The sequence below is a fragment of the Phyllopteryx taeniolatus genome, chromosome 8 (assembly GCF_024500385.1).
Source record: "Phyllopteryx taeniolatus isolate TA_2022b chromosome 8, UOR_Ptae_1.2, whole genome shotgun sequence".
NCBI lineage: Eukaryota > Metazoa > Chordata > Actinopteri > Syngnathiformes > Syngnathidae > Phyllopteryx > Phyllopteryx taeniolatus.
In genome coordinates, this window is record NC_084509.1 from 1161864 (window position 1) to 1180758 (window position 18895).

At 43.2% G+C, this 18895-nt stretch overlaps 1 protein-coding gene across 9 annotated transcripts in view; it reads left to right on the top strand.

Annotated features, from left to right (window-relative positions):
• Positions 1–14076: 14076 nt before the first annotated feature.
• Positions 14077–18895, top strand: part of gria4a (glutamate receptor, ionotropic, AMPA 4a) — a 130932-nt gene continuing 126113 nt past the window's right edge. For all 9 annotated transcript variants that reach the window (XR_009789724.1, XR_009789725.1, XM_061782124.1 and 6 more), the window contains exon 1: positions 14077–14446. Coding sequence is in view for 7 of the 9 variants with exons in the window: in XM_061782124.1 (XP_061638108.1) it covers positions 14350–14446 (97 nt within the window). In the remaining 2 variants the exon portion in view is untranslated. The remainder of the gene's footprint in view (positions 14447–18895) is intronic.

Sequence of the window (18895 nt, forward strand, 5' to 3'; positions counted from 1 at the left end):
CGACGAAGTGCTTATTTCTGGGTATTTACATTTTACATTGACATATACTTTTGAGGCAGCACAGTGAGCAACTGGTAATCACATCCGCTTCACAGTTCTGAGGTTGTGGGTTCAAATGCAGGCTCTGGCCTTCCTGTGTGGAGTTTGCATTTGTTCTCACCACGCCTGAGTGGGTTTTCTCAGAGTACTGTGGTTTCCTCCCACAATCCAAAAACATGCATCCCAGGTTAATTGAAGAGTAGTTAGTTGAGTAGTAGAGTTTTGGTTAATGAAGCAGTGAAATATTTAATGTGCATCCTAGGTTGGAGTTGCTTTTTATTTGGAAAATAACATTATATTGACAGGCATGCACCAGCATTTGCTTTTACAGCTATTACTTTGGGTGTAAACACGACTTACACAAATAGCCTCTTAATAAAAGCTGCCAGCTGACTTTATAGCATAATAACCCAGAGTGTTAAAACTGTTATGGTCGGTTTGGTTTGCATCCTTTGTTTCCTAAAAAGAAGACAAAGTATTGATGTCGCACTTTCCTTAAAAAAAAAAGAGAGAGAGATCAGTGCCAAGATATTCCTTTTTGTTCATGTAGTTGTCGTATTTGTATCATCAGTGCCTCTGAAAGGTACTCAGAACATGTAAGAAAGTGTAATTAAAATATGATATACATGTTTTTAAAGGCTATTTTTGAACAATACATTATTTTTGTTGTTGTTAACATCTATTAAAGTGGGTTACAACTTTGCGACATTTGGAGAATGTGACAATTGGAAACCAGTGGTTTAAAGCGACCATTTGTCAAGTCATACTGTACACTCATCTGAATAATTTTAAAAAATTGCATTCATCCAATACTATTATTACATTTATTGCACACATAAGTATAACAACATAGCGAGATATATAGACCTGTGGTAGAGATATGTTTGAAGCAGGCAGGTGTTCATGAATACCCAACATAGGGGAGATCCAGATGTCTGCTTTTTCTAACTAATAAACATGTGCACGTGTGTGGACAGGAAGTATTTAATGGAGTCTATTACAGCATGTCCATGTTTTCACGCCAACCATCATAAATCAAAGCCACCCTCGAGGTTCTTAACATTGTGCAGGGTGTAGTCGGACTCATTCACAACAACTTTGAAGGTTATTTGTGCCAAAATTGTGGCTCAGGGTTAATTCAAAGGTTTTGTCTTTGAGGAATAGAATGAGTTCCCAAAATGTGTGAAAGTGTCCTATTTTGTTTGTGTAAGTCCTTGAGCTCCTTGTATTACAGCGTGTATTGCATTGTGTATAAAAGAACACGATGTGTGCGCTTTGTTACAATGAACACTAATGCATTTTTATTTGCTGACTCACAAGTACATTAAGTGTGAAAGTCACCTTTCAAAATAAATGCAAGCACTGCATCAAAATGCTCCAGTACGAGGTGATTTAAAAAGGGGAAAGAAGATAGTAACCTCATGAACTACGAATAGATGTTTTTTATCATATGAAATATTATTTTTTCCTTTTGTCAATGCTTGAGTCCAAGATGATAGATTTTAGGCTTGCCATATGAATGATGATGAGGAGGAATCTAAATGCAAACTGTCAGTGAGAGGACACTTCATTAGGAACACCTGTCGTGCACAATCTGCATCAAGATAGCTGCTTCAAAAAAACTCAGTTTTAATTAAACTTTGATTAACTACATGGATTTTTTCTGTCCGGTGGTCTAATCTTCGGTCACCATTAGAATTTTTTTGTTATGATATATGATATAATGACCACTGCAGATCCAAGTGTCCAATTGCAATTTAAATGCATTTATGATTTTTTACAGTCCTTTTACATGTACAGTACCATTCAAGTGACACACATCCAATATGGCTTACAGTAGGTGTTTTTTAAATGTCTTTTGAGTTGTTTGGACAGACAAGTATGTATACATTACAGAAGGGGTGTGTTTCAATGATGTCAAATTGGCATTGACAGGGTTTATCTGATCTATCCATTTACACTCCATTTGCTTCTGCAGATACACAATACACACAGTATTGGATTTGTATCCACATATGGAAGAGGCCTTATTTGAATGTTAGGATACGATATCTCCTTCCATATGCTTTTTTTTCCTGCATGTTTTTGGAATGGCAGAGGAAACAAGAGTATCACCACCCACGCAATCATGGGGAGGACCCGAGTGCAGCAACGATATTGGACAACAGGTGGTGGAAGGGTCGATGCTGGTCAGGGAACAGATCTGAGAGCTGAATCTGGAGAGTGCAGAAACAATAATGAACAATAAGGGTAAGAGGACGGAGGTTTATTGCACAACAGATGAACCATGCAATGCAAATCCAGCCCTAGAGTGAATGCATGTAAAGCAAAGACCAAGGTCAAACTTTTGGCAAAAATCTGCTCGTTAGTTAGCAGGCTACTTACTGCACATCCTGATTTATGGAGAATGACAGCTCCATGATGGTTCTGGGGGTGGACTCTTCCATTGAAGTCATTGTAAAATATCCACACATTTATCCAGATCCTTACCAAAATGAAATCAATTTCATATTTTATGGAGAATCCTTTTATGTACTGTGTTACTATGTCCAACGGATTGCTGAAAAAAGTCATTAAACAGCACAGCAACTGCTTTTCCTACTGCTATAAGTTTACTCACAATACTATGTACTAAACAATCTATGGTGAAAGACAACTACTACATACTGGTGTAATCATTGAATTACAAGCTACAGTACTTTACGGTGGTCTCTGTCTGTAATTTAGCCCGACGTTAATTCTTACCACCAGTCATACAGATGCTGCACGCTGCCACTTTGTTGCTCAATCAAACCACAATAGCATTTATTTACAAGTCACACTCTATCAACACTCAATGCCCTAATTGGATAGGTCCGCAAGAGACTGAGAGGAATTCAGGACTCTAATGAAAGTGCTTGTTCAGTTCATCATGTTCCAAAAAGCCTTCCAAATCTCTTTGAAGGTTTGTGAAACTACAGTATGTGATGCGTGGGATTAGACTGCTGCAATCTGAGCTGCTTTGGGATTTTAAGATTAATAGAAAACCCACATGAACACTTATTAATGTTTTCAACAGATAAAGATGATTTTCCTTTGGTAGTAAATTTTATGTTTCCGTAAACTTTCATATTAAAGTTCAATGCAAACTTGTCTTCAACCACCCAAATTTATCCGTAATCAGAGTTCAAGTGAATTTCTATTTTGAATGTTTTTTATTCAGATGGAAATGACAAGAACATAACCTAATTGAGTTAGTTTTTATCTTAAGAGCTACTGTACCTAGTTAGTTTTTTTTTCCATCCATCCATCCATTTTCTACCACTTAACCGAGGTCGGGTCGCGGGGGCAGTAGCTTTAGCAGGGATGCCCAGACTTCCCTCTCGCCAGCAACTTCATCCAGCTCTTCCGGGGGGATCCGAGGAGTTCCCAGGCCAGCCGAAGGATGTAGTCTCTCCAGCGTGTCCTGGGTCGTCCCCAGGGTCTCCTCCCGGTGGGACGTTCCCGGAACACCTCACCAGTGAGGCGTCCGAGAGGCATCCGAATCACATGCCCCAGCCACCTCATCTGGCTCCTCTCGATGTGGAGGAGCAGCAGCTCTACTCTGAGATCCTCCCGGATGACCGAGCTTCTCACCCCATCTCTAAGGGAGAGCCCGGACACCCTGCGGAGGAAACTCATTTCGGCAGCTTGTATCCGGGATCTTGTTCTTTCGGTCACGACCCACAGCTCGTGACCATAGGTGAGGGTAGGAACGAAGATCGACCGGTAAATCGAGAGCTTCGCCTTTCGGCTTAGCTCCTTCTTTACCACAACGGATCGATACAAAGTCCGCATCACTGCAGATGCTGCACCGATCCGCCTGTCGATCTCCCGTTCCATTCTTCCCTCACTCATGAACAAGACCCCAAGATACTTGAACTCCTCCACTTGGGGCAGGATCTCATCCCTGACCCGGAGAGGGCACGCCACCCTTTTCTGACTGAGGACCATGGTTTCAGATTTGGAGGTGCTGATTCTCATCCCAGCTGCTTCACACTCAGCTGCAAACCGCTCCAGTGAGAGTTGGAGGTCACGGTTTGATGAAGACAACAGAACCACATCATCTGCAAAAAGCAGAGATGCAATACTGAGACCACCAAACCGGAACCCCTCTACGCCTTGGTTGCGCCTAGAAATTCTGTCCATAAAAGTTCTGAACAGAATCGGTGACAAAGGGCAGCCTTGGCAACCCTCACCGGAAACGAGTCCGACTTACTGTCGGATATTCGGACCAAACTCTGACTATGGTCGTACAGGGACCGAACAGCCCGTATCAGGGGTTTCGGTACCCCATACTCCCGAAGCACCCCCACAGGACCCCCGAGGGACACGGTCGAACGCGTTCTCCAAGTCCACAAACCACATGTAGACTGATTGGGCAAACTCCGATGCACCCTCGAGGACCCTGCCAAGGGTGTAGAGCTGGTCCACTGTTCCACGGCCAGGACGAAAACCACACTGCTCCTCCTGAATCTGAGATTCAACTTCCCGACGGACCCTCCTCTCCAGCACCCCTGAATAGACCTTACCAGGGAGGCTCAGGAGTGTGATCCCCCTGCAGTTGGTACACACCCTCTGGTCCCCTTTCTTAAAAAGGGGGACCACCACCCCAGTCTGCCAATCCAGAGGCACTGTTCCCGATGTCCATGCGATGTTGCAGAGGCGTGTCAACCAGGACAGCCCTACAACATCCAAAGCCTTGAGGAACTCCGGGCGAATCTCATCCACCCCCGGGGCCTTGCCACCGAGGAGCTTTTTAAACCACCTCGGTGACCTCAACCCCAGAGATATGTGAGCTCGTCTCAGAGAACCCAGACTCTCGGTGGAATTGAGGAGGTCTTCGAAGTATTCTCCCCACCAGCTCACAACGTCCCGAGTCGAGGTCAGCAGCGCCCCATCCCCACTATACACAGTGTTGATGGTGCACTGCTTCCCCCTCTTGGTGAACCAGAATTTCCTTGAAGCCATCCGGAAGTCTTTATCCATGGCCTCACCGAACTCCTCCCATGCCCGAGTCTTTGCTTCAGCAACCACCAAAGCTGCATTCCGCTTGGCCAGCCGGTACCCATCAGCTGCCTCAGGAGTCCCACAGGCCAAAAAGGCCTGATAGGACTCCTTCTTCAGCTTGACGGCATCCCTCACCGTTGGTGTCCACCAACGGGTTCGGAGATTGCCGCCACGACAGGCACCAACCACCTTACAGCCACAGCTCCGGTCGGCCGCCTCAGCAATGGAGGCGCGGAACATGGTCCACTCGGGCTCGATTTCCCCGCCTCTCCCGGAACATGAGCAAAGTTCTGTCAGAGGTGGGAGTTGAAACTCCTTCTGACAGGGGATTCCGCCAGACGTCCCCAGTAGACCTTCACAATACGTTTGGGCCTGCCACGTCGGACAGGCATCTCCCCCCACCATCGGAGCCAACTCACCACCAGGTGGTGATCAGTTGACAGCTCCGCCCCTCTCTTGACCCGAGTGTCCAAGACATGCGGCCGCAAGTCCGATGACCCGACCACAAAGTCGATCATCGAACTGCGACCTAGGGTGTCCTGGTGCCAAGTGCACGTGTGGGCACCCTTATGCTTGAACATGGTGTTCGTTATGGACAATCCGTGATGAGCACAGAAGTCCAATAACAGAACACCGCTCGGGTTCTGATCAGGGTGGCCGTTCCTCCCAATCACGCCCTTCCAGGTCTCACTGTCATTGCCCACGTGAGCATTGAAGTCCCCCAGCAGAACGATAGAGTCCCCAGCGGGAGCGCTCTCCAGCACCCCCTCCAAGGACTCCAAAAAGGATGGGTACTCTGAACTGCTGTTTGGTGCAAAGGCACAAACAACAGTTAGGACCCGTCCCCCCACCTGAAGGCGGGGGGAGGCTACCCTCTCGTCCACCAGGGTGAAACCCAACGTACAGGCGCCGAGCCGGGAAGCAATAAGTTTACCCACACCTGCTCGGCGCCTCTCACCGTGGGCAACTCCAGAGTGGAAGAAAGTCTAACCCCTCTCGAGAGGGCTGGTACCAGAGCCCAAGCTATGCGTGGAGGCGAGTCCGACTATATCGAGTTGGAACTTCTCGACCTCACACACCAGCTCGGGCTCCTTCCCTGCCAGAGAGGTGACATTCCACTTCCCTAGAGACAGCTTCTGTAACCGGGGCTCGGATCGCCAAGGTCCCCGCCTTCGGCCACCGCCACCGTTTTTTTTTTTTTTATTATTATTATCATTATTAATTTCACAAAGCCCTCAACTGCAGATAACTTGTTGTAAACCATGAGAAAAACTGCAATCCTACAATCAAATGACAAAATGACCCGAATATCTCAAGAGCTGAACAACTGCTGGCCTATGTTATAAATGCACTTTTCACCAGCTGCTATTGACTCTCATTGATTCTCGTAGCTTACTTAGAGTAATGCAATGAGTCCCCAGCTGCAACCTCACACTGCTGCACCATCGCTTGATTTGTATCTGCTAAGGTTATTTTTCTCTTTCCAATAGCCTCTGGAGTTGTGAGGAGGCAGGGGCGTGAACAATAGACAGAAAAGATCGTCATTAGCAAACAAGAAAGGGTGCAGAAAGGACTAAAATAAATGTTCTGCAGCAGGAATAAGTGAAAATATATAATTTTGCTTGGCAAAGTCTTTCAAAGGCTTTAGTGGGCGAAAAAAAGAGATAATGGTGATGACGAGACAAGAAAGGGTCACTGGAAACATGGACATTACTTTAATGGATTGTGGGAAATGCAGAAAAAGATATGTGGAGGAATGGAAATACAGTTAAGTGGATAAGTCACAGGGCAGATGGCTCAAGTGGATGATAAGGCAGAGGTGATATGTAGACGGTTGTAAATGGAGGGGTGGGGAACGGGGAGGACATTTAGATTGATGAGTCATCACACAGGCAAGAAAGAGAAGCATGGATGTAAAGATGGATGAGAAACCACAGATGAAAGTGGAGGGCGAGAGGGTTATTTTTGTCACCTTTCAAGCAGGAGGGGTAACAAGTCGGCTGGATGACACAAATAGCTTTAGAAGACTAAGTCATCTTTAATATTCTTAGGATAGGGGCAGACATTGGGTTTCAAAGTTTTACATATCTGCTTGTTGCAAACAATTACAAAAGCATAGGAAACATAGGTATTCTCTGTGTTAACGTGTTGCGCTTGTGTACAAATGAAGACCAAAAGTTATGAGCACGAGGAATAGAGAGGATGGGAGATAGAGAGCGAGAGAGATGAGAGACAAAGGGAGAAGAAGCAAGTGGAATGCATTCTGCACACTGACAATGCCACTATTCTCTTCATGCGAGAATGGCACAAAGCAGCCAAGTCAGCGTCGTCTGTCGCCTGCTTAATGCTGAGTAAATAAATTATTTGTGGAAGAAAAAAAATATTGAGACAAACCTCAAACTCCATTAACTAATCAATCAGGTCACAAAAGATCTTAGGTCGTCATCTCACCAAGGCATTTTGGATTTAAATCTATGTTAGGTGACAGCATGTTTGTGTCCCAGTACACAAAGCAAAGTCCATAAAGACGAGCTTGTCTTTATCGCTCGAGAGCATATGTCAAACTCAGGCCCGGGGGCCAAATTTGGCCCACGATGTAATTATATTTGGCCCGCAAGACCATATTAAATGTGTATTAGAGCTGGCCCGCCAGTATATAGCACATGCGTCAGTAATATAACAAATCCCAGAATGCTTTGCTAGTGTGTTGGCCCATCAGTCTAGACCCGCAAGTGCCTCTTTCCTTTCTGTTGCAGTCGTTAGCAACTATGCTACCAGTCTCCTCGAGAAAATTTACACTTCCCCTTCCCAAAAATGGCCAAACGAAAGATGAAAAACGTTTAACTTCCAAGACAGGTGGGCGGCAGATTGTCTGTTCACTAAAGTAAAAGACAGTTTGTCATGTGCGGAGCAACGTGGCTGTAACAAAGAATATAACATAATTGAATTAATGTGTTTTTTTTAATGCCCTTTATCAACTCCTAGGCAGGGACTGTTAATAGTTTAAAGTTTGGATTTTTATTGAAGGACATTGTTTATTTTGGGGTTTTTTGTTGTTGTTGGCCTTTGAAAAAATATTTACATAAAAAAGAAAAGTAGTTGGAGATAAATAGAAGATAGAGAGACAGAAGAATTCATGTTATCTATTTAAATACAAAACAACAAACATGAATTTCTATTTTGAATGCTTTTTATTCAGATGGAAATGACAAGAACGTAACCTAATTGAGTTAGTTTTTATCTTAAGAGCTACTGTACCTAGTTAGTTTTTTTTTCCATCCATCCATCCATTTTCTACCACTTAACCGAGGTCGGGTCGCGGGGGCAGTAGCTTTAGCAGGGATGCCCAGACTTCCCTCTCACCAGCAACTTCATCCAGCTCTTCCGCGGGGATCCGAGGCGTTCCCAGGCCAGCCGAAGCATGTAGTCTCTCCAGCGTGTCCTGGGTCGTCCCCGGGGTATCCTCCCGGTGGGACGTTCCCGGAACACCTCACCAGGGAGGCGTCCGGGAGGCATCCGAACCAGATGCCCCAGCCACCTCATCTGGCTCCTCTCGATGTGGAGGACCAGCAGCTCTACTCTGAGATCCTCCCGGATGACCGAGCTTCTCACCCCATCTCTAAGGGAGCGCCTGGACACCCTGCGGAGGAAATTCATGTTATATATTTAAATACAAAACAACAAACATGATGTCTTTTATCACAAATTAGATTTCTCGTGTTTATTATATTCAAGTTTGTTTATTCCAGATTCAGTGTTTAAGCAAAATGTAAGTTTGTTGTCAATGATAAACTTTAACGCTACATTTCTGCAGAAAAGGGAAACGTGCACATCGCAGTGATTTTTCATTAAATATTGAGTTTGGCCCGCGACGTTGTCCCAATTTTTTATTTTGGCACACCGTGAATTTGAGTTTCACACCCCTGCTCTAGAGTGATAAACACCGTCATATTTTCTTCCATACTTGTAGGCATTCCAATATTCCAGTAGTATATAGTATAGGTGTGAGTCCAAATAAACAAACGTATTCTCACAGAGGCAACACGGTGGATGACTGGTTAGCACATCTGCCACACAGTTCTAAGGACTGGGGTTCAAATCCGGCCTCACCTGTGTGGAGTTTGCATGTATTGCCTGCATGGATTTTCCCTGGGTAATCCACTTTCCTCCCACATCCCAAAAACATGCATGGTAGATTAACTGAAAACTCTATATTGCCCGTAGGTGGGAATTGTTGTTTATTTGTATGTACCCTGCAATTTGCTGGCGACCAGTTCAAAGTGTACCCCGCCTCTCGCTCAGAGTCAGTACCCAAGGTTTCAGGCTAGCGTCTGTGACAAGGACTTGAAGGTTTGGAAATGATGAGCACAGATGAGCAACAACAGAGGTGCTGCTGTGGTCCATCTATCCATTTTCTATACTGCTTATCTTGTTCAGGGTCACAGGGAGCCAGAGTCGATCCCAGCTGACTTTGGATGAAAGTCTGACGACACTCAGGACTGGATTCCAGTCAATCAAAGAGCACTCACATTCACATCATTACTAAGTTGGAACTGAACCCATGCTGTCTGGCGAGTGAACCCCTCACTAGTCCATTAGTGACATGCTGCTGTGATTTTAATGTAATCTAGAAGTGTTGGCCTTTGTGGCAAGCTAGAATTAGATGAAAAATACAAGTAGGTACATATTAAGAACAAGATGGAGCTACATAAACACCAGAATTTTACTTTACTACTTGATCTGTTAAATAACTCAATATTGTTAGCAAAAAATAAATAAATAAATAAAAAAGAAAAAAGAAGCTAGCAGTAAAGCCTAGCTGTTAGGCTGCACAGTGAGCAAAACGCTCCACCAAAGAATATTCAAATGAAAAGTAACACTTTTGACTCCACTACTATTGTGTTGATTTACACTCAATAGGGTTTGAGTCACAGCACAAAGTAAAACATCGGGGTGTCAATTACCACAGCCTGTAAGACAGTGCTGATGGGTCTTTATTACCAAGGTGCTGTATTGACACTGAACCACATAATCGACTTGGTCGACTTGGGTCAATCTGCCAAGCAAGGAGAATGAATTCCTGGGAGCCAATCATCCTGGATTGCATTCAAACAGCCTGGATACACGGTAGAGATATACTATATGTATACTGTATATACAGCAAACACAAGAACATTTAGGACATTATCCATATTGATTCATCATAGCAGAAACTATGTAGGCTATGATAATAACATGTCCTTATTAGAATATGGTGTTTTAGTGCAGTAATTACTAGAATCCGTTATTTGTGTTGTTTTATTTTAAAAGAGCAGTTCTGTTACATATTTTTGAGTGATCCCCAATTGAAAACAACAAAAATCCTTGCTCGTTTTAGAGACCTACTGGCTTCAATAAAACTATTTTTGCCAAAACCTTTTTGAAATTCTATGCATTACAAATGCGTCCCTGGGTCATGATCAATTTGCAGCATTTCAAAAGCTATGAAAAATCATCACTGTCACAAAAATACAGAAGTGGCTCTTGTGCCCAATCACTGAATGCATTCGGAATGTTTGTAAAGGAGTTGTGATTGTTTGTTAAATGGTTTTCAGCACCTTTCTGTATGTGCACGTATTCACTGAGGCATTATTAAAACAATGACATTGACAAGCACTTATCAAGTATTAATTTATAAGTAATGCAAGTGAGAACCATGGTCTCTTGCTGGGTATGTGGAAATTAATGAGCACTTTCCATAACCACATCACTTTAGTAAAATGATTTGTTTTTTGTTGATGATAAAATAGTTAGGCCATCATAGCTGTGGTTCAGTCAGATGATGTGTCATTTTTTAAAATGATTTATTATTGTATTTTAAAGGGGCGGCACAGTGGCCGACTGGTTAGAGCGTCTGCCTCACAGTTCTGAGGACCGTGGTTCAATCCGCGGCCCCGCCTGTGTGGAGTTTGCATATTCTCCCTGTGCCTGCGTGGGTTTTCTCCGGGCACTCCGGTTTCCTCCCACATCCCAAAAACATGCATTGTTGCATTAACATAGGTTAATTGAAGTCTCTAAATTGCCCCTAGGTGTGAACGTGAGTGCGGATGGTTGTTTGTTTGTATGTGCCCTGCGATTGGCTGGCAACCAGTTCAGGGTGTACCCCGCCTCCTGCCGGATGATAGCTGGGATAGGCTCCAGCACTCCCGCGACCCTTGGGAGGATAAGTGGCTCAGAAAATGGATGGATGGATGGATGGATTTTAAAGGTCATACAACTGCAATGATTTGTTTGGATTACAAAAGGGACATTTCCAATAGGAAATAATGCAAATTTAATTAATGGCTTCCAGTGTCCAACTGCATGCAGAAAGTACACTCATGTCCTGCAAGATTCGCTGAAATCATAACATTTCAAAACGTACATTTTGAAGTACAGACACGTGGTGTTTTAAATTCTTAATTTGGCCACCAGTTAGAACCTGGGACAAGGCATGATTTCATAATGGTAATAATACAAAATTCATTAATTCATTTCGGTATTATCTCGGTATACTTTGTATATGTTTTTTTTTATTATTATTATTGGTTATCCATCCATTTTCTTGACCACTTGCCCTCCCTAGGCTCGCAAAGTGAGCTGTAGCCTACCCCAGCTGACTTTGGGCAAGAGGTGACGTACACCCTGGTCTGGTCACCAGCCAATCACAGTGCACATACTCTATAGACAAACAAATCTCACACTCACATACAAACCTATTGACAATTTAGATTCTCCAATTAACTAATATGCATTTTTTTTTACCTGGGAGGAAGCCAGGGTACTTGGAGAAAACCCACACAAACACACAGAGAACGTGCAAACTCCACGCAAGAGGAGCCAAGATTCAAACCCATGATTTCTCGACTGCTGTGATGCCGACGTGCTAACCAGAAATCTGCATCATTATCAGGGAAATCGAATTAGCACATAGAATCTAATTGATTGATTTGCGAGTGTTTAGCAGAATACATGCAGACTCTCAGACACAGTGGGAGAGCAGTGAGCAACCACTCTTCCGAATCCTGCATCCCACCTGATGCACAGTTGGCTATCAGCACCATGGACAGCTTATGTCAGTTACAAAAGAGTGGGGGAACAGTGCAGGACATTACTAGCCTACAAAACAAAACTAAATGTGCATGCATGCACCATCCATCCATCCATTTTCTTGACCGCTTATCCTCACTAGGGTCGCCGGTTGCTGGAGCTATCTTCGGGCGGGAGGTGGGGTACACCCTGAACCGGTCGCCAGCCGATCGCAGGGCACATAGAAACAAACAACCATTCACACTCACCATTCACACCTAATTTAGAGTCTTCAATCAACCTACCACACATGTTTTTGGGATGTGGGAGAAAACCCACGCAGGCACGGGGAGAACATGCAAACTCCACACAGGCGGGGCCGGGATTTGAACCCCCGTCCTCAGAACTGTGAGGCAGATGTGCTAACCGTGCCGCCGCACATGCACCAATGTCTTTAAAATGAATGCAACTGGTTGGGCTGTCTGTTTGTGGCAGTCATATGGGACTATATTGATCTACACATTGGCACTGTAGAGGAAGAAAAGTGATGATGTTTGTATGTTGTTGTTTTTGTATTTATTTCCAGGTGTATGGCTCTCGAAAGGGCAGCTCGTGAAACAGTGGCACATGTGCCTCACAGTTAGTCCGTCACGTGAGTCCAAATAGTTGTTTGTGTAGAATGTAAGCGATTGCCTGACGACCAGTCCACGATGTACCTCTTGCCCAAATTCAGCTGGCATATGTGAGCTCCAGGTCAGCCACGTCCCTAATAAGAACAAGCGCTACAGAAAATAGATGGGTCTGGAAAACATCTGCAACGTCAGGAGCTAAAGTGGTCAGTCGGAACATTAATTACACTTGTACATTTGGATGTCATCCAGTAAACACCGGCTTTACAATTCTGCCCTTACAAAGATAATAGTTGCCAGTTTTGATGATTCCACTGCTTTATACTGAGAGATGTGTCTTTTACATTCTCTGTTTAGTTAAAACCGCAGTCAAAAGAATAGAAACAGATTTCAGTATGATAAAGTGCAGTTCAACATCACTGCAAACAATTACATCAATAAGCATATTGTTAAAATAATACATCTCGGACAGTGCCAGTTAAAAGTGATCTTTCAAAATCTTTTGATTGACTGTTTTTTTTTTATATTGACACTCAACTTTTGTACTGGCTCCTTCAAAATTTTACAAACGTACCTAATGTTGTGGCCGGTGTGTGTATATCTTGCACTGGGATAAGCATCCTCACGTTGTGCCTTGTGGTCAAAAAAAAAAAAAAGGGGAGAGGGGGGGGAAACGTGCTGTTTAACCGTCTGTCACCTCAGGCACCGAAGCAACCACGCAAGCAAACGCTGTTCACAAGACAAGACTCATAATATCCTTGTTGTTGCAGTTTATATATATATATATAGAAAAGCACCTTATTGACACCGCGTCAAATGATGTCACTTTAGTCATTTTTTCAGTGGCCATATATTTGCGCTCGTCCTGCTTGGCATATACATTGCGGCTGCAGTACAAAACCTAAACTGAACTAAACCTGGGAAACACAGAGTAGTTTGGGCCAATGCGTCAGGATGGATTGCGTTTGACGCAGGAGAAATCGTTCATTTGCAACTTCTTAAGGGAAACAAACAAACGTGTCCTTCCTTCTTTGACATGCGCAGCGACGATAAACTAGATAAGACATTTGGCGTCAGTGTGTGATCAATGCCCGAAGATTACGCGTGTGGGGAAAGTGCGTAAACGTGGCGCATGTAATCCACGCCTCCCCCTACGATCACTGAATCAATAGTGTAGAGGGATGGAGAAAGTATATGATGTAGAGGGATGTGGAAAGAGAGAGAGCGAGAATATGTGTGTGAGACTGAAAGAGAGAGAGGGGGGGGGGGGGGGGGGGGGGGCGGGTCGCGCATGTCCAGTTGCTCCATGCAGTCTGGTCTCCAAACTCGCCAATCTTGCAACGACTTTCCCCACTCCTTCTTCCTATAGCGCCTCCGTCTTTCCATGTGAACCGCACACACATCTCTCTCCTCTCCTGAGCGGACTGTGCATGCACGGGGGGAATATGCGCGAGAAGCCCATCATGGAATAGGAATACTACCTTGGACAAAATATACTCTAGACGGGGAAAACCTTCCTCTCTTCTTTTTTTTCTCCTGACGTCTTTCCCCTCCTTCATCTCTGTCAATGTATCGCAACACTTTTTGAGGGGACTCAAGTGAAGAAATGATGAGGATTAATATTTTCACTTGGCACTTTTGGGGCTTGTGTTCCGTCCTCTCGGGGTTGGCGACGGGAGCGTTCCCCAGCTCAGTGCAAATTGGTGAGCTTTTTTTTTTTTTTTTTTTTTTTAAATCATTAGATACAGATGTGGATTGTGAAAGTCTCCAAGAAAAAGCAGCAACAAATATATTATATATATATATATATATATATATATATATATATATATATATATATATATATATATATATATATATATATATATATATATTCAAGAAACAAAATCATTGCATGGAAACATTTTGGTCCATTTTCTTTATCTTAACTCATTCATAAATGGTTTTCAAATACATTCAGTGTTTGATTTTGTCTGTGTGTGAATATTTTAAAAGCTTTTTCAGTCTTTATCTTTCTTCAGACACTGCAGTATTCCCTCTCTCTCTCTCTCCTGCCTTGTCGCTCTCTTTTGCTGTCTCTGCCTCTCTCCCCTTCGAGCGCTCCCTCTTTCCTCCTTCTTGTGAAAGAAAAACATTCCTTTTCAAGCACTTTAACAAAAAAAGTGATAGTTTGCAAAATAGAGATCGCTACTGCAAACGAACCCACGTGCATGCGAGCTTGCACGGCGCGCACACGCCACAGGCACGCAGTCAAATGTGTGATAATGAATTCACTGCATCACTCCTTGGAGGGGCCAGTTGGGAGGTTCTATAATGAGATTCATCTCCTTGAATCTGTCTACCTATAGCTGCCAATAAACTGAATATGCTAAATATTTTTTGGCAAACTGGCATCGACATGCACGTCTGAATACAAACAGCACATAAATGTCCAATGTGGTATGGAGTGTTCTCACACAGCCAAGGTTGCCATAAACAGGGCGGCTGGCGGATGATTATTGAGGGTCATAACTTACAGGGGACCTTTAACCACAGAGTATTACATGGTTCATGCTGCTTCATATAATGCCTTTTTGTATTGAGCTGCCATTGCATTGCACGCCCACGCATGTGGCATGTATACAAACGCCAGTTCACGTGTGGACTTTCATGCAGACACTGTTGGTAGGAAGTAAAGCTGCTGTACACACATACATGACCTTCCTGTTTGCCTGTCTAGTTGTTCACTTGAAGAGTTGGATACATACGTCTGCAGTGTAATTTCACAGAAAGCTTTGCTCTGCGTTTGACTTGGCAAACATTACTTTCAGATATATATGAAGGAAATACATCTGACATCCACCACACATATCCCCAAAACCCGATCAAAGAGACGGGCAGACTACCTACTAAACAAGAGTAAAAGTTTAGACTAACTTTCTGCAACCAAATTGTCAAAGGACATACCCTCATTGCGCCGGTACGCCCCCTTGTCACATAGCGGTCTGCCAAATTGGCAAGCACGCACAGCGAGCCTTGCGCTTGCACGAAAATCAAGTTACGGCAGTTTCTGCGCTCAGTATAAATAAAGCCCTCTGTCTTAACCTTTTCAACAAGTTACAATGCGTATGCTGGACAAAAGTGCCATGTACTGTGTGCTTCTTGCTTCACATCTGATGGAGAATCATCTCTTCTCATGTTATTCCCCATGTTTTCGAATGAGTCTGGCAAAAGCCACAATAAGACACAGAAAAAGGTAAGAGTCATTTGATGCTGAGTTAACAGAGATTTCTTGAAGTAGACAAGAGATTTGGTGCAATATGTGGACATCTTCCATGATGTCAATGCATGACGGTCATCCATCTTTTTGAGTAAGCCCAGGACAGAGCAAAACACATGGATTTTGCCCTGTGATGCTCATTGAATTGAGGTTGAGTGAGGTTTTTCATGATATGCTCATGTTCCACACAACATTATCAAATGCGGTGTCAATCTTTTGGAATAAGTGCTGCAAAAAAGCCGCAAAAAGTTAAAGAAAAAGCAAAACATATGCCCAGTATCATTTCATGCTTACTAGCTCAGACCTCCTGGCATTAGCTGGCATCTCGGTTTGAACTGTGAAATTGTGTGCCTTGCACTTGACAGGCGTACCTTTTGCAGAATAATTTTGTCAAATCTTAAATTGTACAGGTACGATTTAAGGTACGTTTGATTTTCAAGGTTCCACTACTACTGAGCGCCGTCCAAAAGCGACTACAATTCAGAAACAGAACATTTCCAAACACCAACAGTATCTGCTCACTTTTTGATTTACAATCATTAAAATCATATCAAGTTGTCATATTTCTTGCCGCTCCACAGATCTGTTTTCTGTGAACATGTGAGTTTCCTGTCTTGTTTTAATGATCGTGCTTGATCATTTTGAGTTAATTATCTGATACACACATCGAAAGAAAAAAGCGGGATGAACAACTAGTGTGACAAAGACACACTCACACAAAGGTAGCTGGCACCTTGTCATAATAATGGCTCCGTTCATTATGCACTGTCTCCCGACTCCTCCCTTGTCATCTTTTCTCTGCCCCTCCCATCTCTTTCACTCTTTTACTGTGAAAAATGAAACTCAATCACTTTGTTTCCAAACAGTTAAGCCCATGAAGCATTGAAGAAATCTCAGGGGTTGATTTAAATACAGTGAAAATATACAGTGCATTGACAAAAGTATTGAGACATAATGATTTATTAATTGATCAGTGTAGTGGTAGGACTAGCAATATGACAAGTAGCCATCATGGAATTTTCTAAAACAAAAAAACCCCAAAAAAAACATGGAATAAGCCCTTCAAACAACTGTAAAAACATCCATAACCAATAAATTCAAGGGGGGAAAATGGATTACTCAAGTACATGACTTATTTGACTGTCCACACTGGTCTTCTCACAAATAATATTCTATTTGACCTACTTAAGTGGCATTTCTAGGGAAAGTTATGCCATTTGAAATGTCACGGTAATTTTGACTTGATTTGACTTTGAGAAGCCCCCTGAATTTCAGCTCGTGCGAGCTTATTGGTGGATATTTTTAACTGAAACTTGTCAGCCAACTGGAGAAGGGGTTCCCCGAGTAGCATGGTGAAACAAAACGGTCAAAGAAATATGTTGAGAAATAATGAAGTTATACTGTTTAGTACTAAATAGAAGGTTTTGGGTTTTTTTTTTAACCAGAATTTCTATAGGCGATAGCACGCAAAAAACCTTCCCCAAAAAGGTCTTTTTTTTTTCTGACACAAAACACTCACTTTCTCCTGAACCCATCATCCCAATTGGCCCCATTAGTTGCTCCTGAATCTATGAGGGAACAGTTTATGGAGGGCTCATTTTTGTTTCAACATTACAAAGGAGTATAAGGGCTGCAGTGAACAGAAAAAAAAGAATGTACAAAGACAAAATCGTAATCTTACAAGAATACACTGTGGTGGCTGTGGCTCAGGCAGTAGAGTGGGTTGTCCAGTGACCAAAGGGTTGACGGTTAGAATCCTGGCTCCGACTGTCCGCTGTCCCCACCACCACTGCCTTACGGTTGCTTCGGGAGAAACAAAGGCTAGGGGAGCCAAACCCGACAGAAAATAAAACAAGAGTAGGCCTCCTACAGGCGGTTGATCAAGCGCCGTGACTCCTTGCGGCAATTCTGCAGCTGCCTTTGGAGTCTGCCAGCCAGGCCGAGAAGAGGGGTCCTGGCCACCGGGCACAACATGACTTCAGCCACACCAAGCACTGCAACTCAAACTTGGACTTACCCAGATGTAGACTCCATTGTCTCCTGATACAGACGGATGCCACAAAAAAAAAAAAAAAAAAGTTGTGTTTTCAAGGAAAACAATAATATATAAAACTTTTTTTTTTTTTTTAATACAATCACAATAACTAACATTGCTGGTTGATGACCCAGAACATTTGTGCATATTTCTCCAGAACAGACACAACTGTTGACTAGAACATCCACATTGTTCATATTTATGCAGGTAACAGACTGCTCGGCTGATATTCGTCAATCACTTCCCCTCAGAAAATTACAACTTTATTCACCTGTGCAGCACAGCCGGCGATATAGGCAAATGCTACGAGCGCCATGGCCTCCAGGGGCTACCACAAAATCTGGGGTCAAAAAAAAAATCACCTTCAATGTTATTATATAAAAAAGTTATGACTTTTTACTCTTGAAATGGAAAAGCTAAAATAGATTAAATGTAAAGCAATGCAAAGGCTAATCTATTGCTGCGACCCCAGAGAACTTTGTAAACATGTCACAACTACCTCAACTGTTCGAAGCTCAGGGCAGACACAACAAGAAAACAAATTGGGGGTTTAAGAGGACAAAGAAATAGGTCAAGCTTGAGGAAAAGAACTGACGTATCTCATCAGTTATACTGCATCAGTCATTTAGCAGAATGTACTGTTAGAATCGTATCTAGCTGCTTTGCGATTAGCCTCATCATGGTATGCTAATGAGTAAATAACCAGTTTTATATTTCTGTAGCAGGGGGCACCATGCATGTAGAAATGGAGATTGTCACTTTCATCATCTTTATGAAAGATGTCGTTACATTTTTATGCCAGCAGAATCCACAGATATCTCAATATGATTTGTGTTAAAGTGTGTTGACAGAGAGGCT